The following is a 27,880-nucleotide window of genomic DNA, read 5'->3' as shown; positions in this document are numbered from 1 at the left end:
GGGATCCGCTAACTGCGACTAGGCCACGTCTCTATGGCAACGCCGCCAAGCCAGCGTTCGAACCCTCGCGCCGATCTTCCGCCCCGCCCCTACGACGATGGAGACGCCCAATGGGAATCTGGAGAGAACGAAGGAAGGAAGGGGCGGAGCCCCAACTCGCCTATCAGGTGCTCGGAGGGTCGAGAGCGGGAGGAAAACACTCGAAAGGCGGGAAGTGGGAGAGTTCCCTCTGGAAGTCACCGCCTCCAACACCGATTGGTTGCTGTGATAGTTGAGCCCGGCGTCAGGACAACCCTTTCAATAGGAGAGTTTTCTACTGGTGTATTGTCCGTCAGTCACAGTATATGATCCAATCATATCACTATTAATATTGCTCCACCCTCTGCCTCCTTTTCCCTTCTCGATGATTGGAGACGCCCTTTTCTTCCGCGTTCCATTTCTCACTCTAATTGGGCTAGAGGAGGTGCCAGGCCTTTTATTCATTGATTGGCAGGGCTTCTGGCTAATCGAGAGGCCCCGATTTGCTCGGGCTCCTTGCAGTTCTCCTATGGAGTGAAGTGAAGGGATCGTGCTTTGCCCGGCAGAGTTTCCCGTTGACACCTGCTAGGTTGGTATGGACGACCCATTCATTCCAAGAGAGGTGGTCATAGGCCCGGTTGCCAATTCCAGGTCGGCACATTTCTGGAGATTTGGGGTTGGAGCCTGAAGAAGGCGGGGTTTGGGGAGGCGAGAGGCCATGGTGGGGTATAGAGCCCACCCTCCAAAGCTGTCTTTTTCTCCAGGGGAACTGATCTCAGTTGTAATTGTGGGAGATCGCCAGCCAGCACCTGGAGGTTGGCAACCCTGCTAAGAATTTCCTTTGCCGTGCCACTTGGGGAGGGGGCCTGACGGACCCACAGGAGGCCGGCGAAGATAAGACTGGAAGCCCCACGTGAAAGGGCTGCTTTTAAAACCGGGGTTCCCACTGATATTTTATGCATTTCCCCAAGGAGGATGCCCGCTTAGTAGCTCCGGCCATTCAAACATTTACCGTGCAATCCTAAACAGAATTACTCCATTCTAAGCCCATTACAATCAGTGGGCTTAGACTGGAGTAATTCTTTCTAGGATTGCACTGTTACTGTTCATTAGCCAGCTTAAGATGCTTACTTGTGTGGATGCGAGAAAATATTTTTAAATAATACGTACGTGTTAAAAAGCATCCTGTTAAACATAAACAACTGTAAACAAACGACGACAACAAGTAGGCCTTGCGCCGGAAGTGCTGAATTGCTGCTGTGGGCTTTATGCGTAACTTCCCTCCCTGACATTTTGTGGCTGCGACAGCCATTGGGGGGTTGCGCCCACCACCCCCATGCCAGACCCCCAGAGGTGCCTGCTGGCTCAGAAACCTTGGGGACTCTTGTTGTAGTATTACTTAATTCTCCAGCCTTGTGCCAAGATCTTCTTGGCCAGCAAGCCAAATCATCTGGAGTTGTCTCTGGGGTGGTGGCAAGTGCCCTCGAGTCATAGTTGACTTATAGCGACCCCTGGTGGGCAAGAAACCAACAGAGGTGGTTTGCCATTACCTGCTTCTGCAACCCTGGTCTCTATTGGAGGTCTCCCATCCAATTACTAACTAAGGCCGGCCCTGCTTAGCTTCCGAGATCTGACGAGATCAGGGTGTCTCTAGGAGAGGGGTTGGATTTAGCCATATAAAGTATAAATGCATCATGAAGAAAACTCTCCTGGTACTAAATGTAGTGAGTTCTGAGCCCCTGGCATCTAAGTCACTGTCAATCTGCTAGTCTTTAAGGTGCTGCACGACTCTCTGAACAGACCCATTCCTCTGTTCAGCCAAACCAACAGTCCACTTTATGGCGCCTCCTTCATAGGAAAGGGCAGGGTGTTTTGCAGTCTGTTGTGTGTTCCTTTCTTTTGGTGCACACGTGCAAATTGGGATTGCCTTAGGTGGGGCTGAATCTACTAAACTGAAGGATGGGTAAAATTCAACAGGGCATCACTGCCATTCATCACTTGTCCAGGACAGGAAATCTTCTCATTGGGCCTGGGGGCAAAGGCTGCTGCTGTATCCCCAGCTGGGGTCAGGCAAAATTAAATCCCTCCCTCTCCCCTAGGGTTGCCAGCTCCAGGTTGGGAAATTCCTGGAGATTTGGGGGGTGGATAAAGCCTGGAAAGGGTAGTATTTGGGGAAGGGGAGATCTCAGCAGGGAGTGATGCCAGAATCCACCCCCCTCAAACCAGCCATTTTCTCTATGACCTGGAGATCAGCTGTAATTCCAGATCTCCAGTCACCATCTGGAGGCTGGCAACCCTACCCTACCCTCCCTGCACAAATACACATGAATGAACATGGGACATAGTAACCCCGGAAGCTCTTCTGTGTCCTGGAGCCCTTCCTGTGCAGGTCAGATCTGTGTGTTCCTTCACCCCAACCATCTTTAACAGCAGCTAGCTTCAGCATGCCTCATGGTAGAGTTACTGGACCCTTCCTCGGTGTTTGTGGTTCCGAAGATCATTCACTCATGTCCATTCCAGGTAGGACAACCATGACCTTAAGGGCATGTGGCTTGATTATCTTCAGGAAGCTGCGTGAGCCGTCATCATCCGCTGCCACCACAGCTGGGAGCAATATTGAGTTCCTTCTTTTGCAGACGTCCTATGGGATTCATCACTGGACCCCTCCAAAAGGTACTGCCTTGCTTTTGACGGTATCTGAGATATTCTCAGCTGGTTAAAGGAACTTAGCTTGATTAAATCATCTACCTTTGAAACGGTCGACTTCTGAGCAACTGGAATCTTCACAAACATTCTGTAACGTGCTGGCCGCTGGGCTGGTAGCTGAGAAGTCTTGTCGAGATAAACCAAAGAGAAGTGACCCTGTAAGCCAACAGCTGCTGCTTTTTGGTTTTGCTTTTGTGTGTGTGTGTGTTGAGGGTTTTCTCTTGTTGAATTCATCTGGCTTTAGTGGTATGTTGGCAAAACCATTGGGTTGGAGCCTAAAAACTATGATCAGGTTCTCCACATGCATCGTGAACCTTCTTTTTTCCCTGTACCACCTAAAAAGCTATGGGGGGGGGGGGATGAGATTTGAGGAATTGTGTACAATGTATTGGGAAGGGGTGTTGTATCTTAAGTGAGATCGCACATCCACTTATACAGAAGCACCTTTAGATCGATCCTGTTGTTTTTCTGCAGAGGTGCATATCCTGTGTGTAATTTGTTTAAGTGCCCTTAAATGTTACCTTTACCTTTTAAATATTATCAGTGCTGTAGCATCTGCCTTCCATTTTTAGATACTTTTCCATATTTCTTTCTTCTCTTGGGATTACATTTTTTATTTTATTGCTTTTTAATTCACTTTATTCTTCTCTAAGTATTTTTGTTTTGTTGTGGACCTCCCGGGGCATCTTTTGAGGCAGAAATGGAAGGATCTAAATTTTAAAGTGAAGATACAGATATTGCTGTCTCTCTGTTTTAATCTGATTTTTCAAATTAAGTTGTTAAAAGTTGTTTTCTGTCACTTGAAAAAGAATATTCACTCAAACTGTGCTGCAATTTCTTTTTTTACTGGAATTTTTTTAAATGCAAGATTTGTTGAAGACCTTGTATATCTTTTGTCTGTCCAGAAGCCGATTTTCCTTTTTTCCCAGACTAGGATAAGCTTGACACTCTGTATATTTTGTAAGAAGCAAGAAGTCCAAGGACTCCCAGCAGCACATTATCGGCCACAATCCAACCCAGGTGCGCTGAAGCTCAATTGCAATGAATGGAGTGGATTTCAGCCATAATGTTTACACAGCTGTGTGGCAATGTCCATAGAAACGAGACAAATAGTAGTTACAGGAACACCGATTCGCTGAGGGTTGCAATCCTATGCAGGGTTCAGTTTGCTTTACCCCTTTGGTTTACTTGACCGTAGAAGCACCTGTCTGCGCACAGGTTCACTTGTGAATTTTGAGCCATGACAAAGCTGAGGAATTGCTTCAAACAAATGCAGTGGTGCTTGAAGGTTTCAAAACTCAAAAAGCAGACAGTAACTAACGTACTTAGATGGTGTTAATTGTTGGGCTTCAGCTGAGTTCTGTGATTTGTATGTGCAGCATGCTTGAGCCTGCCTGGGCCACAGAATCAGCGAAGACAAGCAAAAATAGACTCAGGTTCAAATCCCCACTCTACTGCGGAAGCTCCCTGGCTGGTTTTAGGTCTATCCTACTCTATAAGGTTGTTGTTGTGAGGATAAAATGGAAGAGAGAACTATGTAAACCATTTTGGGTCGTTATTGGGGGTGGGAAGATGGGGTGTAAATGAAGTAAAAAAGTAAAATGATCTCTTCCTCCAATTAGTGTTTCCAACTTTTAAACCACTTCCTCTAGCTGTCCCTTTTATATAAGTTTGATCGGCAAGCAATGTCAGGTGGTGTTATTTGGCTCCATGCCATGAAAAGCTTCAGCTAAAGTGTCAGAACATTTTTCTCCCAGCCTGTTGGCAACCTTACCCCCAACCCATACACTGTGCTTTTGTCAATGGGCAGGGGTCCCTACCTTTAGCAGAAAACATTCCCTGCTCTGAGTCTCCATCCTTGTACCGGCTTAGAATAAATTGCGCCAGCTGCATTGGTTGCCTGTGGCGTACCGGATCAGATTCAAGGTTTTGATATTAACCTACAAAGCCCTAAGTGGACTGGGACCGTCATATCTGAGACTGCCTCTCCCTACATATGTCCCAGAGGACACTTTGATCGGCAGAAAAACAACTATTGGTGGTCCCTGACCCCAAGGAGGCCCGCTTGGCTTCAACCACAGCCAGGGCCTTCTCAGTCCTGGCACCAACCTTGTGGAACTCTCTGTCCACTGAAACGAGAGCTCGGCAGGATCTGCTATCCTTCCGCTGTGCCTGTAAGACAGAGATATTCCACCAGGTGTACGGTTGAAGCTGGGCCAGGCCTCTGCCGGCCTGTAGAAGGAAGAAGTGGATGACTAAACCTCCCTGTAGACCTGTCCACCACCCTCTTTTAATTCCCTAATTGCTGCCTAAAGTGAGGCCAAGTAAATAGCCGAGCAGGAACTGCTGCCACCTTGGAAATTATATTAGTGCTGTTGAAAAACTAGTTTTAGATTGTTCTAGTGTTTTTATGTGAGCCCGCCTGGCAGGGAGGGCGGAAGAGAAGTAGAATGATAAATAAATAAAAAGATCTAGATTAAACCTACGTGAAGAATGCTCTTCCTTTGGATTGCAGCGGTTAAAATGAATGTGTTACCAAGAGTGATGTTTTTGCTACAGACAATACCAATCATCAGAGACTCTAAACAATTTGAAAAATGGCAGAGGAAAATATCAGATTTTGTATGGGCAGGCAAGAAGCCTCGAGTGAAAATGAAAGTTTTACAAGAGGCAAAGGAAAGAGGCGGAATGCAACTGCCCAACCTGAGACTTTACCACGATGCAATCTGCCTAGTTTGGTTGAAAGAGTGGATGACATTAAAGAACAAGAAACTATTAGCCCTAGAGGGATATAAAAAAATATTTGGATGGCATGCATACCTATGGCATGACAAAGTAAAGGTCAACTCGATGTTCCTGCACCATTTTGTACGGAGAAGTCTATACACAATCTGGAAGAAGTACAGAATTTATCTACAAGAAGGAACTCCTTGGTGGGTGGTTCCATATGAGGTGATAGACCCGAGAGCTGTTGATAACGAAAGACAATGTTTGACTTATAAAGAAATAACTAAAATAGAAGCATCTAAACTTAGAATAAAGACGCAAGAGGAACTATCACCGAATTACGACTGGTTCCAGTATAGACAGATCAGAGATTTGTATAACTCGGACTCTGTAAAGGGAGGTATACGAATAGAGAATTCGGAACTAGAGCAGACCCTTCTTAAAGAGGACAAGAAAAGAATATCCAAGGTATACCAAGTACTGTTGAAATGGTATACTGAGGATGAGACAGTTAAAACACAAATGGTGAAATGGGCTATAAATTTTAACAAAGAGATAACAATGGAGGCATGGGAATACTTGTGGAAGACTACAATGAAGACAACGACATGTACAAATATTAAAGAGAATATCTATAAAATGATTTATCGTTGGTACATGACACCAAAGAAGATTGCGCTAGGGAATTTGAACACTTCTAATAAATGCTGGAAATGTAGGAAGCATGAGGGCTCCCTCTATCATATGTGGTGGTCGTGTGAGGTAGCTAGGCAGTACTGGGGGGAAATAATAAGAGAAATGAGTGAAATTTTACAATTTCAAATAAATAAGAACCCAGAACTCCTGCTACTAAACTTGGGAATGGAGGGAATTCCAGCCCATCATAGGACGTTGATATTTTATATGACAGCAGCAGCTAGACTTTTGTATGCGCAAAAATGGAAAGTACAAGAAGTGCCAACTATTGAAGATTGGACCTACAAATTGCTGTACATGGCAGAAATGGACAAGATGACAAGAAAACTGAGAAATCTGGACTCAGGGCAGTTTAACACAGATTGGGAGAAGCTGAAACAATATCTGGAGAAGAAATGGGAGGTGGGAGGAAAACTGTGGCAGTTTGAGAACTACTGAAGTATAATAAAATGTAGAGGGGGGTGACTTTACCGGGGGGGGAAGAGATAAATGTGAATTTATAAGCAGTTAGATTAACAGATTGATATATATATAGATATATATTGGTTAACAAATAGAATATTGATAGAAAATAATTAAGGATAAGGATTAAATATACGGATTGAGTAATCAACAATATTTTCTTTCTTTGATAAGATTTGTATAATGCACCAAACTGAATGTATAGACGAGTCAAATTGATTGACTATGTGACGAGAGTTATATAGAATTACCATAAAAAGATAGAATGAGTAATACATAGAGAATAAGTCAAATTGTTTGATTTAAATGTGTAAGATTTTTATGGTTTATGATATATAGGTTTATGATATATAGAAATATTCAAAATTGGAAAATGGGATAAATTGTTTATCCAAGATGGAAACAAAGACTTACAGTTTGGGTATACAATAAGAAAAGTAGTTAAGGATGTACTGCTTAGTATAATGGAGAATATGTATTTGTTTTAGATAGAGAAATTTAATAGAAGTAAGGGAAAAGGGACAAAGGGTTGGAAAACTGTTGGAAGTCAACAAAAGGGGGGGAAAGGGAGGGGGTTAGAAATGAAAAATTTGGGGAAAATTGAATGTAAATGTAAAAATAACGGATTCTAACCCAATAAAAATTTTTTCAAAAAAAAAAAAAAGAATGCTCTTCCTTTTGCAGCCTGTTAGCAGATATTTTTATCTGGTACTTTGAGAGTGAAGAACGTGCATGTCGGTTGCGTGATCGTGGTGCCTGATGTTCCATGGCAGCATGTGATCGATGGCATCTCGCTCTCAGAAACCGATTCGTAGAACGTAGCATGTGGGAGTCACTGGGCTTCAAAGGAGGACCCTCGACCAGTTGTTATGTCCAGATAAGTTTCAGAACAGGAGCTCTGCTTTTCAGCGTTATTTCCAGCGCCTGCACTTTTCTTAGCCCTCACGTGGTTTGCTGTGTTTATATTCCTGTCCAGAATATGTTCATGAGAAAGGCAAGTCTGGCTTTTCTCAGCACGATCTTCAGGCCAGCTTGAGAATAGGATATATTTATACCTGACTCGTAATGGGATCTCCGCGGTGGAAACAAGGATATGGCTGGGGAGAGTTCTGTGCAGCTGTCTGCAAATTCTGCGCTTCTCTCTCTCTCTCTCATCCTGTCTCCCAACAGAATTTCAAAAGCTGCAGAATCCTTTATTGTATGGCATTGATATGCATTGTTATTTAACATCTACATGCGCCCCCTCACCCAGTTGGTGTGGAGGTTTGGGCTGGGCTGTCATCAATACGCAGATGACACCCAGCTTTTTCTGTTGATGGACGGCCGGCCAGACACGGCCCCAGACAATCTGGCCAGAGCTCTGGAGTCTGTGATGGCATGGTTGAAACAGAGCAGGTTGAAATTGAACCCAGTGAAGACGGAGGTCCTGCAGCTGGGACGGGGGCTGCCAGATGTTGGGATCCAGCTCCCTGCCCTGGATGGGACACCACTGGCAACTTTGCCAGTGGTGAAGAGTCTGGGTGTGCTCCTGGATGCCTCCCTATCGATGGAGGCCCAGGTCACGGCGGTTGCCAAGTCTGCAGTTTTCCATCTTCGTCAGATCAGGCAACTTGCCCCCTACCTGACGCCCCAGGACCTGGCTACAGTGATCCATGCAACGGTCACCTCCAGGCTAGATTACTGTAACTCACTCTATGCTGGGCTACCCCTGGGCCTGATCCGGAAACTACAACTGGTCCAGAATGCGGCAGCGCGGGTCCTGACTGGTATATCTTACCAGTCACATATCACACCTGTCCTGCGCCAGCTGCACTGGCTTGCGGTTTAATTCCGAATCAGGTTCAAGGTGTTGGTTCTTACCTTTAAAGCCCTGAGCGGGTTGGGACCGGCATATCTTCGGGACCGCCTCTCCCTGTATGTTCCCCGGAGACCGCTTCGAACAGCGGATAAATGTTTACTGGTGGTCCCCAGCCCTAAGGAAGCCCGCCTCGCTTCAACCAGGGCCAGGGCCTTTTCAGTCCTGGCCCCAGCCTGGTGGAACGCTCTGTCAACGGAGACCAGGGCCTAGCGGGACATATTATCGTTCCGCCGGGCCTGTAAGACAGAGCTGTTCCGCCAGGTGTTCGGTGGTTGAAGGGGGCGGTGCCATGTCAGCCTCCCACCTTTGGGGTGGGGGAGGGTTCTCCCCACCATTGCACTTGGTTAATTTATTTCATTATTGTTTTGTATATTGATTTTAGTATTGTTGTTTTTTGTTTTTATCGATTTTAAACTGTTCACCGCCCAGAGCCCCTGGGATGGGCAGTATATAAATTGAAATATAAATAAATAAAATAAATATGATATGTAAAGATATTTTATTTTCTTCATTTATATCCCACTTTTCAATGGGGACTCAGAGAGGCTTATATAGATCTCTTCTCCTCCAGTTAATCCTCACAACAACTCTGTGGGGTAGGTTAGGCTGAGCGTGTGCGACTGGCCCAAGGTCACTCAGCAGGCTTCCGTGGAAGAGACAGGATTTGAATCTTGGTCTCTCAGATCCTAGTCTGGAACTCCAGCCACTCCACCATACTACAGATCTGAATTCTTAATAGCTGGTAGATATTCAACAGCATGCATTAGTTTAAGCCCATCACGCATTATGGACCACCTCCTTCATTAAGGCTTCCCTCGTAGCGATGCTGTCTGGTCATCAGTTTCAGACTATAAATGTGCACAGGGAGATTTCTCTGTGGCTGCCCTCAAACTCTAAACTTATAGGTTATTATCTATAGATGTTTATCTATAGAAAGCCAATGTGGGGTAGTGGTGATATTGTGAGAACAGGACATGGAAGAGCTAGATTCAGATCCAAACTCTGTGAAGACCTCTGGGTGGCCTTGGGCCAGTCGTACTCTCTCAGCCTAATTTAGGATTGTTGTAAGGATAAAACGGGGAAGGGCAAACCATGTGTTCTGCTCTGAGTTCTGTTGCCAAGTAGGCCCCCTCCCCTGCTTTGAAGCCTGCTATGAACTGTGCTAAAGTTTCCTGCGTTGCTGTTTCACTGCTTCATCAAAGACTGCTTTGCACGTGTGTGTTCTGATACACGTGTCAGTTTCCTGCCTGCGTGTCAATTACCCTGCTGCTGCAATAGACTGTGTAGTTTACTGACTCCATGTTTGGGTAACTGCACAAAAGGACTCTCTTTCTGGGCAGCCCTGCCCTGACCTGTATCTGGAATTCCCAGTGTGTGTTTGGACTCTGTTACAAGTGTGCCCCGTGCCTGCATTGCCATCTGCCACGGACCGTGCCTGTTCCCTGCTTTGGACTGTGTTTTAAAGTGTTGTTCCCGCTGCCTCCATGGAAGCCTGCCTCATATGGGCCCAAGCCGCTGCTAGCAGCCGGGCGCCAGCCGGGGAAACCTCCAGCGAGCCTGGCCAGGCGCTCCCTGGTCAGTTCCCGCCTGGAGCCTCCCGCGGGCCGGCCGCCACGCTCGCCCTCGCTACCGGGCAGCCTGCTATCCAGCCCCAGCTATGCCCAGCCGGCATCCATGTTCTCAGGCACCCAGAAGACCCAGAGGAAGAGACTGCTTTGAGAAGCCATTTCGGCGAAGCGGGCACACCACGTCCGCAGCGAGAGCCCCTCGCCCCGCTCTGCATATCTTAGGAGCCGCCCCGGAGAAGGAACTAAGTGCCGACCATCCCAAGCACTTAAAGAATGCATCTCAAAGAAACCTCCGCATTCCAAAGCTGATGACATCAGGACAAGCCCTGTCCGCTGGAACATCCTTTCAGCCCACTTGGATTTCCCCCTCCCTCCTTTGTCCCCTCTTCCTGAGGTGTCACTTATCACAATCTGATTACCAAAGTGGCCCATCCAAGCCATTCAGTAGCCCATTAGACCCTTTGTTTTAATCCGTGAGAACCACCAAGTACAGCACCAGCCCCAGGGTACGTTTTGGGGTATTTAAGCTGGTCTCTCAGACCACTCGGTGCCTCGGCCATTCCCTATCCAGACCTCCTTGCTGTCCGTCTGTGGTTCCAGTGCTGGCATTGGGCCACCCTCGCTGTTGTGTCTCTGCTTCGCTCCAGGATTGTGAGTATTTCCCTTACCATCGTTGGGAACCAGCTAATGCGAACGTCTCTGTATTTCCTACTCTGTATTTCTTAGACCTTGTATGTTCTTTGTATGATTGTGCAAGCTAGGCTTACGCTACACTCAATACACGTGTTTGGACCTTACTCCTTGTCTGCCTCTTTTTCACTAGAGTGTCTGGGATCGGGACCTCCGTAAACATAGGTTATGATCCTCGCTTAATATTAATAGTTACAGACTGCTACAGCTAATTCCCCATTATAATAAAAGAGCAGTTCTGGTAACAGTTTACTGGTGGAGAATGCGGGCATAACCCAGTTCGTGTGAATACACGTGAGTCGACACACGTGTCTTCGGCGAACTGACTTAGAGGAAAATTTTCCAGACCTCAGTGCAAAGAGCGCAATTTAGCTCAGGGAATTAAAAGTGTGAGTGTGTGTGGCTCTAGCGAGCATTTCTATCTTGTGGGTTGGCTTTTCCCCCATTTCCTCCTTCAGCCAGCTTTGGACTACTTGCCTTTTGTGGTGCACCGCGAGGCCCTCCAGCCGTTATAACCGGTGTACTGTGGGTGAGGACCTCTGAACTGGTGAAGTTCCTGGCCACTTTCCGGGCCGCCTAAACGCGTCTATGTGGGTGGGATCCCAGAAGTAGGCTCTATAGATTTATATATATATCCTGAAGCAGCACATATAAAACTCTTTTCCGCCCTCCCCCGTCTCTCCTAAGTCCGTCCAAACCCCGTTCCTGCCAGCACTTAGGCTTCAATCCCCGCTCCGGAGGAAACGTGAAGGGATCGATAGTCCGTTTGGTTGTTCAGTCAGTTTAGCTTTGGGAATCTGAAGCCAGGTTCCTGAAGCCCCGCGGCAGCCGGCCGCACCGTGCTTAAGAGTTTTAAGTTAGACTCTTGGGCGCCTTTCCGCTTGCGAGTTTTAAGTCAGACTCGTGGGCGCACCTTGCTTGGGAGTTGTTAGAACTCTTGAGCGCTTTTTCCGCTTGGGAGTACTGTAGTTTTACTCCTGGGCACTTTTGCTTGGGGACGTGCAGAGGCAGTCCTTGAGCGCTTTCAGTCTTTTGGTCGAGGCTTGGAGACAGTTTAACCGTTTGTCTCTGAGCGTGAGGCCTGGGGACTTTTTGGAGTACAGTTCTTGGGCAGAGAGCTTGAGAGCATTTTGGCTTCTGAGCAGAGGCTTGGAAGCATTTCTGGTTGCCTGAGCAGAGGCTTAGGAGACCCCTTAGTTGCAGTTTCCGGGCAGAGGCTTGGGAACACTTTTTGGTTTTCTGAGCACATAGGCTTGGGAGACCCCTGAGCTTTAGCTTCTGAGCAGAGGCTTGGAAGCACTGAGCGTTTTTGGTTCTTGGGCTTAGAGAGCTTGAGAGCACCCTCTGAGCCAGTAAGCTTTTCCTGGTCCCGTGGCTTGTAGGCAAGCTTGAAACGGGAATAGGAATTTTCCCTTCTCCCCCGGTGGAGAAGAACCGAGTGTAGGACCCTGAAAATACCCTTTAACCCTAAAAGTAGAACCTTAAAACCCCCTGGTAAAAACCCTTGAGGACCTGAGGGAAGGATAAACCTCCCAAAAGGGACATAGAAAGGAAGAAGTTGTTATAACCCTTGAGCAGCTTTAATCGCCCCACCCCTGATTGTCGCTGATCCACTCTGTAACCTCCCCCGAGATCAGCCTTAAACTAAAAGGAAAAATGTACCGGGCAAACCCCACCGTGCCCCGCCTGGAGAAGTGGCTAGTGAAGAAGGGAGATTGCCCTTGGGAAGCCGGTTCCTTCAAGGGACCCGACCCACTCCAGATAGTTAGAAGCGCCTTCCAGGACTTCTGTGACAAGGAGAAACCTAGGTCTAGCAAAAAGGACAGATATGGAGCCTGGGCACTTTTCACCGCCCTGCAGGACAGTGTGTCCCTAATTAGCAAGTTGCAAACAGCACAGGAGGAGTTAGAGGAGAGGTCAAAACGAGAGCAGGACGCCCTGCGTCTAGAAATCCAGACTCTCAGGACCAAGCTAACCGAACAGGAGAAAGAACATGAGGAAAAGGCAGTTGAGTGGCGCGCTGAACGCGTCAATTTCATATTAGAAAAGCAAGGATTAACTACCGCCCTCCAGGACGCCCAGCACAAGGCTGAAGCGGCCACCGCTCGTGCCGACATGGCTGAGCATGCAGTAATCGAGGGACAGGAAAGAATCGCTAAGCTAACCCATGCCGCCCAGTTCATGGCAGAGCATAACCACTCCAAGGTAACCTCCGCTGACCACTCCGCTTGTAAGAGGGAGCTAGAGGCCCTAAAGCAGCACCTGGGAATGCAGCAGGCCGTAATTTCCGCCGTACATCCCGCAGCCCTCTTGGCCCTCCCCGAAGGCAGTACCGACAACTGGTCACCCCCTTCGCCCCAGCCTGCGGAAGCCCCACAGCCCCTCCACCCAATAGCTACTAAGGAAATTGTATCCATGGACGAGGATGGCAGGAAGACAGACCGGGTCGTTAAGGAAACCCGCAATTGGAGGCCCGATGAGCTCCAAGCCATAGCAGATCGCATGGGACCCCTAAACCGAGACACGGCCATCCAGTGGTTCACCCATGTGACCACCTCCCAGCCCTCCGCTAGTGGTTCCGATGTAGCCCAACTGGCTCGCCAATGCGCTGCCCCTGAGATAGTCTCGGCCCTGAATGCCTATATTTCTAACCGAAGGTTAGCCACCCGCAGCCAGTATGGAGCAATTAAAGAGATCTGTGCATTCCTGTGGCCCACCAAAAGCTTGAAAGCCCTGTACATTGCAGAGTCTCAAAAACCCGGAGAGGACCCAGAGGCATATTTAGCTAGGAAACAGCTCCTTGCAGAGCTAGCAGACGAAGTGGACCTGGATGCCAGCGATGTACCCGACTTTGACGAGTTAGAATTCAGGAGAGCAGTCTTAGATGGACTCAATAGTACCACCCGCCTAGCACTGGCAGGAGTGGAGCCCGGGAGCATCTCATGGGGAGACCTGGAGGCTCGCATCAGAAGCATTGCTGGCCTGTTGCGGGAAACCGGCGCCATCCGCCATGTGAAGCCCCCGGCCTCTCGTAGGAAGGAGAGCGAGCCGATAAGTGCAGTCACCTATGCCAATCATGGCCCCCACTCTCAATACCGACCACAGGGACGCAGCCCGTATCCGGAGGCAAGGGGAGGAATCCTGAGGGGAAGGAGCAGTAGCTTTAACCGGGGAAGGGGACCGAGGGACTACCGCCCGGGAGTCTCCTTTGCGCCCGCCCCGAGTTACAGTTCCTCCTCCTCCCAGCAAGGACCCCACGAGCCCCGACTACAGGATGCACCCATAGCCCCTTCCCACTCGCGAGCATCACACCCGTACCACCATCAGGTCTACCCGCCTCCAGATCAGTCTAACGCTTGGGGAGCACCGCAGGGCGACCACGAGGGCTACCGGGACCGCGGCAGCACGCCCCAGTCCAGGGACTCCCTCCGTTGGGAACTTTGGATGCGCCTCAAAAACATTGGAGCGAACATGGAGCTCTTCGACGGAAAGCCCACGTCCGTTCTAATGAAGGCGATCATGGAATGGGAAGACCAGCAGCAGCCCCCAGTACCTCCGTCGGCGCCCCCTTTGCCGCCAGACCCTCCCTTCTCGAGTCCCCCGATAGCTGCGGTTCGGGAACGCCCGAGCCCCAACAACCCCTTTAGAGGAAGCGCCGCTTCCACCGATCAGGGTGCAGGATCAGAATAGGGTTGCCCCGAGTCCCAGTCTCCCTCCGTGGGCATAGTTGCCAAACTAAAGCCGGACACATGGGGGAGACCGACAGTGAAGGCAGGGATCGGGACTCCCGGGGAAAAGAAGAAGCCTGCCACCCTCCTCATAGATACCGGAGCTTCACTTAATATACTCCGGCCCACCTTAGTTGCAAAGGGCACCCAGACCCCCACAACCATGCAGCTCGCCGGTTTTGGAGGCGGTACGCAGGAATCCCCGGTCTGGCAGGATATCCCCCTCTCCGTTGGGAACCTGGCCACCCGGATTTCGGCGTGCGCAAACCGGGGAGAAGACGATGGACTTTTGGGCATGCCATTTTTCCGTGCCGAGGGACTGACCATTGACCTAGCGAACGGGCTCCTGTGGCGCATCCCGGGAGGCCCAGACTTTGTTAATGCAGTCCATCGATGCGCAGCCCTCAAGGCCCCCCTTCCTCTCGCTCCCATCACAGGAGACCCCTGGGTTCAGGACTTTCCCGAAGTGTGGGTGACAGATAAGGCCGAGTGTGGGATGGTGAAGGGCGCCTGCGTCCTGATCGAAGGAAAGGATCCCCCTCCCCAAAGACAGTACAAGTACCCAGCAGAAGCTGAGGCAGGGATAGCCAAGACCATAGAAGGACTCCTTGAGTGGGACGTCATACTCCCGATGCAGTCCATCTGCAACGCCCCATTGTGGCCAGTTCTGAAAGCAGATGGAGTGACCTGGAGAATGACGGTCGACTTCCGTGCCCTGAATGCCACCACCCCTCCAGTTGCCCCGGTTGTGGCCAAGTATAATGAGATCCTAACGGCCATTGCCGCTGGGTCCCGGTTCTACTCGGTCATAGACCTGGCCAATGCTTTCCATTCTATCCGGTTGCATGAGTCTTGCTGGTACAAGTTCGCGTTCACTTTCCGCGGCCAGCAATACGCATTCAAGCGGACACCCCAGGGATTCCACTCCAGCCCCAGTATCTGTCATGCCCATGTAGTTCAGATGTGGGAACACCTCCAACCCTCCTCGAGGCCCCACGTACTGAGCTACGTGGATGACATTTTAGTCCACGCCCCCACGGAAGAATTAGCCCGCCAAATCACCAGGGAAGTCCTGGGACTCCTCCGCGAGACTGGGTTCAAGGCAAGCAGGGAAAAGGCCCAATTGGTTCAGACCAGCGTCAAGTACCTGGGTCTGACCCTGGGACCCGAGGGTCGCACCCCGGACGCCCAGCGAATGGAGGTCATTTCCAAGCTGCCTGCGCCCACCGATGTCCCCTCCCTCAGAGCCCTTCTAGGAACTTTTAACTTTTCCCGAGACTTCATCGAGTCCTTTGCAGACAAAGCTCGCCCCCTTTATGCTCTCCTCAAGAAGAATACTCCCTGGGAGTGGGGACCGGAGCAACAGACAGCCTTAGCCGAGCTGAAGCGCAGCCTGGCCGCAGCACCGGCCCTAGCCCATCCAGATGTCACTCAGCCATTCTTTATCCAGTTAGCAGTATCAGACAAGAGCATAGGAGCCACGCTCACCCAGCAGCAGGCGGGAACCGCTAGAGTAGTAGCCTATGCCTCTCGCAACCTAACCGCAGTAGAAACTAAGTTCAGCCCATGCGAGAAGACGTGCCTTGCTCTAGTTTGGAGTCTGACCCATTGGGAATTTATCATAGGAGGCTCCCGCACAATAGTTCAAACTACTCACACGCCCCTCAAATATATTCTGTCTGGCAAGATACAAGACGGACAAGTTTCAAACGCCCGCATAGCCCAGTGGACCCTGGCCCTGGTCAACCGCGGAGTAGAATTCAAAAAGGAGACCACTGAGCCACCAGCCCCATATGGCCTATTGGTGACCGGGACCGAGCACGAGTGCCCCCTGGACCCGCCACCACAGGTTGTCTGGCCAGTCACTTGGGGAGTCCCGTTAGAGGAAGCCCGACAGAACGGCTTCACATGCTGGTTCTGTGACGGCTCCTCCTTTCACGTTGGAGGCTCCCCTCGGACAGGTTACGGCGCCGTGCGAGTGAGCGACGCCCATACTCTCAAAGGCCCAGCCCGCCCCCATTCCAGCCAAGCGGCTGAGGTGCAAGCGCTTCTGGCAGTGCTTGAATTTGAACCCCCAGAAAGCCCACTTGCCATTTATACAGACTCGGATTGGACGGCCAAAGCCGCCACGGTCTGGCTCCCGGTGTGGCAGAATCAGGGGTGGAGAGCTAGTGATGGGAAACCCGTAGCCCACCTACAGCTATGGCAGCAGGTAGCAGCACTCCTCCAGTCCCGCTCAGGCCCAACGCAGGTGACCCATGTCAAGGGACACCAGAAGACAAATTCAGAAACCGCTTATTGGAATGACCAGGCAGACCTTGCAGCCAAGGCAGCCGCCACTGAAAATGCTCCCCTACCGGAACCAGCCACCGATTGTCCCCTCCGCCCTGTCACCACTCGGGCACAAGCCCGCAACCAAGCTCAGGGAACCGCAGGAACACTAGACCTAGCACAACTGCAGCAATCTGACCCAGAAATAACTGACCTCCTAGCCGCAGGAAGGGATCAGACAGGGAGACTCATGATCAAAGAAGAGGAAGGCATAGTTTGGGCAGTAGATGCAGCCGGCGAACGCCATTGGGTAGTGCCATTGGAAGTTAGGGCTGACTTAATTCAGTTTGTCCACGAGCAGGGACACCGAGGCAAGGATCTGACTCTGGAAAGGGTAAAAGAGGTTGGTTGGTGGCCTGGCATGCGCACCGAAGTAGCGCAATGGGTAGACAACTGTCTGTCCTGCGCTATGGTCAATGCAGACCCCACCGGACCTAAAGCTCCCCTCCAGCATCAGAGAATCGATGGACCCTGGGCTCGCATACAGATTGACTTTATCGGCCCCCTTCCCCCCACTGCTCGCGGCAATCGCTACTGCCTCACTGTCATAGACCCCTTTAGCAAATGGGTCGAAGCGTTTCCGTGCAAGCACAACAATGCAGCCACCACAGCCAAACTACTATTCAACAATGTCTTTTCAAGATGGGGCATTGTGCGAGTCATGGACTCCGATTTAGGCTCACACTTTATCGGAGAAGTTACGCAGGAGCTTTGTAAAGCACTAGGCATCCAGCAACAGTTCCACATAGCCGGCCATCCTCAAGCTTCAGGCGCCATAGAAAGAACCAACCGAACCCTCAAGGAGGCTCTCCGCAAGATGGTTCGCTCCTCCGGGAGAGACTGGGATGAAAAACTCCCCATAATCCTAATGGCCATTAGAGGCACTACCGCAGTTCACGGGCTCACACCCCATATGGTGATGACAGGGCGAAGAATGCAGCTCCCAGAAGCCTTCTGGCTAGATACGCAGCTCCCTTCCGATATGCAGCCTGTAGTGATTAATGATGCTTGGGTCCAAGACCTGCTCTCATCCATACACGCCGTCCACATGCAAGTAGCCCAGAAGCTGGGCACAGCTCAGAAGGATATGGACCGCAAATTAGGATGGGTCAGGAACCCCAGGCAGTGGGAGGAAGGACAGCTCGTCCTATACAGGAAGTTTTTGCAAAAGGCGCATTCGCTAGCAGCCAAATGGCAAGGCCCAGTCCCTATCACAAAAAGAGTCTCCCCAGCTGTCTATCAGGTAGCCATCCAGAGAAAGACAGGAGGAACGTGGCTAAAATACTTTCACGCCTCTCAATTAAAAGAATGGAAAGGGAAGCCGCCGCAAACCGCCCCTCCTGTGTACGACCCTGGGGGAACCGCCACCAGCCCAGCCCCCCTCTGCCCAGTGATTCGCCAAATATCCCTTCACCCTGGGCCAGAGATACCCTGGGTCCCCTTAGACCAGACCTTTGTAGCTTTAGTATAAAAGAAACAGTAGAATATGTAGATGCAAGTGTGAGTGTTAAGAGTTTTTCCAATTCTATTCTTTAACTTCATTAGGCGGGCCCCACAGTTGGGACCCTTGGGGAAGACACGGCAACCAAAGCCAAATAGGACCACCACCGAAAGTGATTCTCAATTGGATTGTAAGCCGCATGTTCGGAAAAAAATTGCACAGGCAAAAGAGATTTGCTGTGTGTGGAAGTGTTTGGAGAGGCTTTAGCCCAGAGGTGACTGTATTCTTTCGAACATGGTGGGACCACCAAAAAAGGTGATCCCTGTATTCGAAAATATATCACCCGCCGTGCTGGTGAAGATCCCGCATCTACGTAGATTCGGGGTCTCACCTGCCAGACCCACGCTTTCGCATGATGGTCGGCTTTGGCTTTGAGGGCCGTGCCTCCCCTGGAAAAGGACCCCCAGATAGCCCAACATCCCTCTTTTACTCATGTTCATATTCGTCATGGTGAGTTGCTATACGGCGCCACCACTTAGTACGCTTTAGTGCAAAAGTAAAAGACCCGCCAGTAGTTTGTAAATATGTGCCCTCTGGAATATGTTATTGGGGTGCGTTCGCCACGCACAAGGGGCAGCGTGCCTCATTTACATAGCCAGGATCCCCCGCGCCAAGATGACCCCCGAATAACCCAGACCCAGTGGCGCCGGCAGATCTCGGCCGCCTCCGCCGCTTTTCGATAAACGCCGCCGAGCGCCCTCGGCTCCACTTCGGCCCTTTCCGCCAGCAGCCGCCCGCCCCATGTAATCTTTTCCCTTGCCCGTGCCGTACAAGGGAAAAGAAGGGGGGGAGACATATTGAAGTTATAATGAAGCCCTGCCAGGCCTTCCAAGTGAGGGCAACCCAAAAGCACCCCACACCCGTATGCCTCTTGCTCCGTGTATTTTTCTTTTTGCTCAGTGCATTTTTCTTTTGCTCAGTGTATTTTTCCTTTTTGCCCGGTGTATCGTTTTTTCCTTAACTAGAAGATGGGGCCTCCCGAGGGAGTCCCTCCAAAAATTGCTAGTCCTGCAAACATATGACGAAAAGCCCATTTTTAGGAAATTAAAGCGAGGGCCCCCGTCTGCAGCAACCCTTATAGTTAAGGGCGACCGCTCTTTAGTTTTTTTCCTTTTCAAAACGGCAAGGCCAGGCCGAGCCGGACAGATAGCTCTCAGCCCGCAAAATAAAAGTAGCCCGCCACCGAGCAAGGGGCACCTGAAGGCCACATAGTCCAGGCACCCAGGGACCCCTGGGGTGAGTTTGCATAATCCCGCCTAACGTTCAGCCGACCCTTGCCCGACGCAAAGGCGTTCATCCTCTGAAATATACATGCTTTAGGAAGAAGCCTCCGCACAGGAGTTCCCCAGAGCAACAAGCTGGAAGGCTCGCTTAGTGCTCCGGGACTTCTCGTTCGAACCCCGCTTAATAGACAGTGCTGGCAGAAAAACGCTCTCCCTTTTTCTTTGTCCCCCTTTACTTCATTTATTTTGCTGCAAGAAACTCAGGGAGCCTGTACTTATATCCGCAGGTCTCCCCAGGATATTTTCACTACAGAAAGGAAAAGAAGGCCAGGAGATGAGGCACCTGGCCACTCTGTGTTTGCTCGTGCTGGCAGGCACCCTAATAGAGGGACGCCCGTCCAAATTAATGCCCTACCCTCACTGGAGATGTATAAATACCCTGGCAGGGAATGAAATGATGGTCTGCAAGGTTTTGCAGCAGAGCAATATGACCACCCCCACGGATCGCACTAACTTCCGCAGTTGCGAAGAGCAGTGGATCCGACCCCCAGAGCTTGTTATTTTATGTGTAGGAGTAAAAGCTCTGTCTCAAGAACTAGTATGTTACTCGCCTACTGACACAGTGTCACCACTTGCTCCGATTCCTTGTATGTTCCTTCCCCGTATCAGGCCAGCCCCCACCGCAGTCCCGGTGGTAGACAAATATACCACCCCTGCCAACTTCGAAACCTCGCCATTTGTCACTGAGGCTTTTGGACCATACTGTGAAGTTGTTTTAGTGTCGGCCGCAGTATGGAAGGCAGGAGACCCCTTTAGAATGACCATCCTACTAGGCACTACTACCACTGAATCTGCATCAGTCATTATCACGCCCCCTTCAGGCACAGCTCTCTCCTTCGCTATAGAACGCTGGGAGAACCTGACCTGGATTGTAAAAAAGGAAGACCTAGCCAAACATGGCCCACCCGATTGGATACTGGTTCAACAGACGCCCGAATGCCAAACCAAGCCCCTAGTAGAGAAATTTCACCGGCTTGGGCTGCTCTTTGTAAATTTGACTCACGAACCAGGCAATTATTCCCTGCTGATCCGGACCCAGGAGACCCACGCCATCCAAATTGACCCTTTGATTGCTAGCAATGAACAATTAAGCCAAGGCGGCACGCATATAGTGGGCTCCCATGTTTTGAAAACTGACATTCGAGAGAGAGTTCTAGTCCGCCCGCAAATGTCTTTAAAAGAGATCCGCATAGACTTAGCTGAACTAAATATAACCCAGAGGCTGCCGCAGTGCGCTCCCTATCTGGAGGCCGGTAGCAAGGGTTGGTATGCATGGCTACAACTGTGGATCGATCCCTCCCCCTCTCTCTCGCGTGCCAGACGAAGCATTGCCGACTGGACTGCTCCTGCAGCCGGAGGCTTAGCAATCATGGATTCGGTCAACATTGAGACTCTCGCTAATAAGTTTGCCCATGTCACGACTAGTATCTCCGACTTAGGTAAACCGGTGGTGCAGTCCCTAAATTCCATTTCGAATGGGCAACACGAGATCAGCTCCATTTTAGTTAACTGGGAGAGTCAAATTGAAAGAGATTTTTCTCTGCTGCTCAAAGGAACACAGTCTTTTGAACGCAACGTGTCAATAGCCATGGCATGTATGCAAGCCCAACAATTAAACCAGGCTGTGGCCATGGGGCTAATTCGGCAAGCCACGGACGGGCACTTGCCCCTGGAAATTAAAAGATTGATTACGCCCAAATTGTCACCCATAGAACTGGAGCTTGAATCCTGGTGGTCTCTTGTAAATTCCTCATTCTCCCCGACCACCCAGGAGCTTAAATTATTTTTATTAACGGCCAGTGCGCACGAGTCATTCCATGTGTATCCAGTCGTGCCTCTGGGACTCCAAGTCAGCAACACCGAAGTCCTCTACGCCCGCCACCCCGACCATTGGGCCCGCTTCACCCCGACCGGATGGCAGCTCGTCAGCCTCCAAGGGTGCCAGCATCGAGACCAGACCGGCTTCATCTGCCAGGACCAAGCCTTTGCACCTCATCACCCCTGTGTAGCCCCGCAAGTCGACGCCCTCAGCGAATGCCCTTTTGAGGTCGTCCGGGAGAACAGCTCCGCTGTGGTCTACATTGGGAAAGGATGTGCCTGCGTGCGAACGGCCTGCGACTTTGTGATCCTGAACTCGTTCCAGCTCAAGCCCGTGATCCCGGGAGTCAATCGCTGCTTTTGCAACCTGTCTTCGGTGGCAGCCTGCGACTTCACCTACACGGTACCGGTCTGGACCCAAGAAGAGATCCTGGTGGCACCCTCCATCTATCGACATGTGAAGCCAGTCCCCCTTGGCATCGGTCTGGAGCTAATCCACGAGCTCCTGGCCCACCCGCAGCTCCGCCGCACCCTCCAGAGCATCCAGAGGGACGGGGACACTACTGCTTTGGTTGTGTCCCACAACGGGAAGGAGATTTTGGATCTTGTCCAGCGGATTAAGACCACCGGAGAGCACTCGTGGTGGGAAACCCTCTTTGGTTGGAGCCCCACTGCCACTGGAATTTACAATTTGGCTTTGCACCCGATCGTCGTTATTCTGGCCTTCCAAGTTTTATTATGTGCCTCATTACTTTATTTGGGCTGTTGGAGCCGCCGACAGCTCCGGCAACTCCAGCTGTCTTACCGCTTGGATCACTATAACCCCGACCTTCTCTTGCCCTAATGGTTATTCTTGGCGCCCTCCTTTAACCCTTGTTTGTTTTATTGCTTGTGCCGGTATGAACTATGATTATGTTTATTATGTGTATGAATCCTGCACCGGCCCCATGGACGCTCTGCTGCCGGACACCGCTCCGAGGCCCTCTTGTGGACTAGGGGGGGACCTATTACTCTGCCTCCCAACCCACGGCCCGTCTCCAAACGACCGCCAGCAGCGCCACCTCCATGAGGACTAGAACTGTGTGCCTGAAGCCCTTCTCGCCGCCTGCCGACCCTGCTCTGCGGATTGATGCAGACAGCAAGGGGGGGTGGAAGTGTGTTCTGGAGCACATGGACTAAGTTTGCTTGTTCTTGTAAATATGCAACCCAGTCCAGCAGCTGTACTGCGGACTGAGCCGTCTGTGATCTGTGTAGCTCTAGTGTTTTATGAATTTCTTTCCATTGCTTCTATGAATTTTAACTCCCATGAATTTAGCCCCGAACTAGTCCCTCTCTCTATCTATTGCAAGTGCGCCCATGAACTTTATCCCGATGAATTTGATTTTAACCTTTTGAATTGCCTTTTTAACCCAACTCCCTCCGCCGAGGCAGTTCTAGTCTATGAATTTGATTTTAATCCAGCCATATTGATTTGGTTTTTAATTGCAGAGTGTATTTTTCTGCCCCCATGAGCCCCTCCGCCGCCTACCCCTCATGAATTGTTTCCACGCACTTGCTTTTATTCTTGCTGCTTTTAACTTCATGTACTGTTGCTTTTAATCACATATATGTATTTATGATTTTAACCAGTTATGAATTAGCCTACCCTCAATGAATTATGCCATGCTTGCACATTTCACTTTACCTTGTATGAATTGCTTTTAATCCTACATTCATGAATTGAACCATGAATTGTCTTTGCTTTTAAATCTTATGCTTATGAATTAATCCATGTATATGAATTGCCCCTGGTTTTAAGTGTTTTAATCCTCCATGAATTCCGTATGAATTACCTCCCGCCATGAATTGATCAATGTACCCAAATATGAATTGTTGTTGTTCATGCATGAATTGATCATTGCTGCCTATTACTATGAATTAATTATTACTATTTATTCTGACGATTGCACTTAGCACGCCCCCTGGTGTGAACCCAGAGACCTGCAGCCCATTGGCTGATCTAAATTGCACTTATTCGGTTAGGTGGTTCTCCAAACTAAATTTTTGAGTGACGCCTCCTCCCCCTTCCCTTCCCACTCCTTCTTCGCTCGAAGCTCAACCACCGGACATTGCCGACCACCTCGCCTTTGAAGTCAAGTTCGGAGACCCGCGCGCCTGACGTCCCGGGGTCTCCGAGGGGGGGAATTGTTGCCAAGTAGGCCCCCTCCCCTGCTTTGAAGCCTGCTATGAACTGTGCTAAAGTTTCCTGCGTTGCTGTTTCACTGCTTCATCAAAGACTGCTTTGCACGTGTGTGTTCTGATACACGTGTCAGTTTCCTGCCTGCGTGTCAATTACCCTGCTGCTGCAATAGACTGTGTAGTTTACTGACTCCATGTTTGGGTAACTGCACAAAAGGACTCTCTTTCTGGGCAGCCCTGCCCTGACCTGTATCTGGAATTCCCAGTGTGTGTTTGGACTCTGTTACAAGTGTGCCCCGTGCCTGCATTGCCATCTGCCACGGACCGTGCCTGTTCCCTGCTTTGGACTGTGTTTTAAAGTGTTGTTCCCGCTGCCTCCATGGAAGCCTGCCTCATATGGGCCCAAGCCGCTGCTAGCAGCCGGGCGCCAGCCGGGGAAACCTCCAGCGAGCCTGGCCAGGCGCTCCCTGGTCAGTTCCCGCCTGGAGCCTCCCACGGGCCGGCCGCCACGCTCGCCCTCGCTACCGGGCAGCCTGCTATCCAGCCCCAGCTATGCCCAGCCGGCATCCATGTTCTCAGGCACCCAGAAGACCCAGAGGAAGAGACTGCTTTGAGAAGCCATTTCGGCGAAGCGGGCACACCACGTCCGCAGCGAGAGCCCCTCGCCCCGCTCTGCATATCTTAGGAGCCGCCCCGGAGAAGGAACTAAGTGCCGACCATCCCAAGCACTTAAAGAATGCATCTCAAAGAAACCTCCGCATTCCAAAGCTGATGACATCAGGACAAGCCCTGTCCGCTGGAACATCCTTTCAGCCCACTTGGATTTCCCCCTCCCTCCTTTGTCCCCTCTTCCTGAGGTGTCACTTATCACAATCTGATTACCAAAGTGGCCCATCCAAGCCATTCAGTAGCCCATTAGACCCTTTGTTTTAATCCGTGAGAACCACCAAGTACAGCACCAGCCCCAGGGTACGTTTTGGGGTATTTAAGCTGGTCTCTCAGACCACTCGGTGCCTCGGCCATTCCCTATCCAGACCTCCTTGCTGTCCGTCTGTGGTCCCAGTGCTGGCATTGGGCCACCCTCGCTGCCGTGTCTCTGCTTCGCTCCAGGATTGTGAGTATTTCCCTTACCATCGTTGGGAACCCGCTAATGCGAACGTCTCTGTATTTCCTACTCTGTATTTCTTAGACCTTGTATGTTCTTTGTATGATTGTGCAAGCTAGGCTTACGCTACACTCAATACACGTGTTTGGACCTTACTCCTTGTCTGCCTCTTTTTCACTAGAGTGTCTGGGATCGGGACCTCCGTAAACATAGGTTATGATCCTCGCTTAATATTAATAGTTACAGACTGCTACAGCTAATTCCCCATTATAATAAAAGAGCAGTTCTGGTAACAGTTCCTTGGAGAAAGGGAAGAATATAAAACATTCCCGACAGTGATCTTGCCGTGCAAAATTCTATGTAAGTTCTAAGTCTGAGGATTTGGGGGAAGCATTTGGGTTGACCTTTGAGAATTGAGCATTAAGTCTGGAAGAGGTAGGGAAACTAACCTGATGTACTGAAATCCATTTTGCCTTGCTGATTTTGCTCTGCTACTCATCTCAGATCTTTGGAATGGGATGGGCAATAACTTTAAATCAATTGGAGACACCATTAAAATGCACACATCTCTGTAATGAAACAGATAGGCGGTCTCCACCATGGAAACTTTTTTTCCCTTTTTCATGTCCATGCAAAGTGCTCTTGGGCCACACGGTAAAGCAAAGGACAAAGGCATGTCTTGCTTTTCTGACCCTTGCGTTTTCTCCCTCTGTGTCAGGGCATGTTGACCCAGGGGAAGACGACCTCCAGACAGCCCTCCGGGAGACACAGGAGGAAGCAGGGCTGGACGCCAGTCAGTTCTCCATCATTGAAGGCTTTAAGAAGGAACTGAACTATTCCGTCAGAGGCAAGCCCAAAACAGTCATCTACTGGTTGGCTGAAATGAAAGACCACGACACAGAGATCAAGCTGTCATCGGAGCACCAGGCCTTTCGCTGGCTGGCTCCCAAGGAGGCCTGCACGCTTGCCGAGTACCAGGACATGCAGGCCACGATCCGAGAGGCTCATCAGTTTCTCTGTTCCCGAGGGTGACCGCTTTCAAAGGACCAGAGGGTTTTAGAGGAAGCTTGGCTGCTAGAATAAAAGCAGAATGTCAAAAAAATGCATGTCTCTTCCTACAAACGTGCCGTTGTTACGGCCAGCTACTTTCAGCTTTGGTGTTTCTGCTTCACTGAATCCTCAGACGAGCATTTAGTATAACTGAGAAAGATCTGGATTCAATTTGTAGCTCCAAATTTTTTTGGCTATGATTTTAGACCAGGCGTGGGTAGTTCGTAGCTATGATAGCTCAACGTAACCTCAGAGTGGAAAGGCAGTATGCCGTTGCTTGGCGGCGTCACGCTCGACAATAAGCCGTTGATGGAGATGAGGCAGAGTGCTTCTGCATATCAAGCATGGAGAGCAAATAACAGGAAATAGTGAATGGTTTGGCATGGCTGTCTCCATCGTGACCTGCTTGGGGACTTCCTTGAAGTGTCTGGCTGGATTCTACTGTAGAAAGCAGACCGCAGGACTGGTTGAACCCTCAACCAGGTCACCCAAGTTCAGGATGCTTTAGGCTGTTCCTGCATTGGGCAGGGGGTTGGACTAGATGGTCTGTAAAGCCCCTTCCAATTCTAGGATTCTGTGATTCTGGGATAGCAGTTCTGGCATCTTGACAGAAGCGTGCTCATGTTAAGTTTCCTTCCCCATTACTGCTTTATATAGGGAGACCATGGCATAGACTAGCTCTGCTTCCCCTTGGGGAGAAGCCGTGGCTTGCTGACAGAGAACCTACAGAAGGGAACCTCCGCATTCGGAGGCTGTAAACAACTGAACACCATTTCCATGAGACAACATCAGGGGAAGGCGTTGGCTCCATGCCCTGTTGCTGCTCCTCCATAGTAACTGCTTGGAGACAGGATGCAGGATTAAATGGACCACTGGTCTGATCCAACAGGGCTCTTCTGATGTTCTTAAGGCTCCGTGTTCAGTCTCCAGCTGAAGGCTCTCTGGTGTTGGGAAAGACATTTTCTTTGCCCGAGAGGCTCAAGAGCGGCTGCCATCAGAGCAGACAACTCTGAGCTGAGTGCGTAAAAGGCCTGACTTGGCCTAGGCAGCCCTGTGTGCTCATTTGATGTCATTTCTGGCGGTGATACGAGTATCAGTGCTCAGCACACACATACTTGCTATTGGATTGGGAGTGGGGCAGATTTCATCTTTAACCTACAAATCAATGCAGGCAACATCAATTGCATCTGCCACCTTATAATGTGACTGCAGAACTCCAACATGGTATAACAGAAACGGGATAGAGGGCAACAATTGTCTCCTCCGGGTGGTGGTATAATAAGAGGTCAACAGCATGATGTGGTCACCCAGTGCCAATTCTGCTCCCGGCCATCAACCGTGTTGGCCGCAGAGTACCTGACCCTGATTGCCACACTGGTGGATGCAGAACAAGCAGATAACACACTGATAATATTGTAAATATTGTGTACTGGGGTAGGACATTGGTTCAGTGCTGGAGCAGGGGTAAGGCATTGGTTTGGTTGTTCATTCCCTGGCATCACCAGTTAAAAGGGTCAGGAACCAGTGGTTGTGAAAGCCTTGAGACCCTGGATAGCGGCTGCCAGTCAGAGCAGACAACACTGATCTTAATTGCAGAGGTTGGATGGCCGTCTGTTAGGAATGCTGTGTTGGAATTCCCACACGGGTCAGCGGTTGGAGTAAATTACCTCGAAAGACTGTTCCGCCGTGATGATTCTTCGGGTGATTCCGCACGAATGGTTTTCCCTGCTTCAGCTTCCAAATGACCTCGATTTTTTCTTGTGTTTCCACACGTGGGAAGGCAATCCTAGCAGCAGATTCGAAGCCACTGCACGTTTTGTCCGTTTTTTTTCCATCCTGCTTTCCCCCGACTTATTTGTCCATGTGCAGCAGATTAGGGATTTTAATCATGCGGAATTCTGTATCCGATGTTCTCCCCACCCGTGCCCTTCTCTCTCGCCCTTCGAATCAACTTAATTTGATTGGCCAATCATGTTTTCTAAGCTACACCCACTACCCTTTCCCTTCCCCTCTTTTTTAAAAAAAAAAAAAATGTAAAAAAAGTTGCAACGTTTCTATAAATCTATGCAGAAACATATCCTGTGTCACATGACAACAGCTGACCAATAACGGGTCCATTTTACAACACACCAAATTTGTTACTTGTTGCTCGCTGACAGCT

At 50.1% G+C, this 27,880-nt stretch overlaps 1 protein-coding gene across 2 annotated transcripts; it reads left to right on the top strand.

Annotated features, from left to right (window-relative positions):
• The first annotated feature begins 535 nt into the window (after nucleotides 1-535).
• NUDT2 (nudix hydrolase 2) lies at nucleotides 536-25,765 on the top strand. Of its 2 annotated transcripts, none has more exons than XM_054987145.1 (3): nucleotides 536-607; nucleotides 2,539-2,691; nucleotides 25,388-25,765. In XM_054987145.1, exons 2-3 carry the CDS (start codon nucleotides 2,550-2,552, stop codon nucleotides 25,699-25,701), a joined length of 456 nt encoding a protein of 151 aa, XP_054843120.1. In that variant the 5' UTR covers nucleotides 536-607; nucleotides 2,539-2,549; the 3' UTR covers nucleotides 25,702-25,765. The 2 variants fall into 2 exon arrangements, with proteins under 2 accessions (XP_054843120.1, XP_054843119.1); XM_054987144.1 differs by having other exon boundaries at nucleotides 567-669.
• Nucleotides 25,766-27,880: the final 2,115 nt, after the last annotated feature.

Source organism: Eublepharis macularius, chromosome 8 (genome assembly GCF_028583425.1).
Source record: "Eublepharis macularius isolate TG4126 chromosome 8, MPM_Emac_v1.0, whole genome shotgun sequence".
Classification (NCBI taxonomy): domain Eukaryota; kingdom Metazoa; phylum Chordata; class Lepidosauria; order Squamata; family Eublepharidae; genus Eublepharis; species Eublepharis macularius.
This window is presented reverse-complemented; position numbering and strand designations above follow the sequence as displayed.

Excerpts from the sequence above, each read along its gene's own strand:
- NUDT2 (XM_054987145.1), top strand. The coding sequence starts at position 2,550 with ATGACCTTAAGGGCATGTGGCTTGATTATCTTCAGGAAGCTGCGTGAG. Across the intron at positions 2,692-25,387 it reads TCACTGGACCCCTCCAAAAG|GGCATGTTGACCCAGGGGAA; the intron begins GTACTGCCTTGC and ends CCTCTGTGTCAG.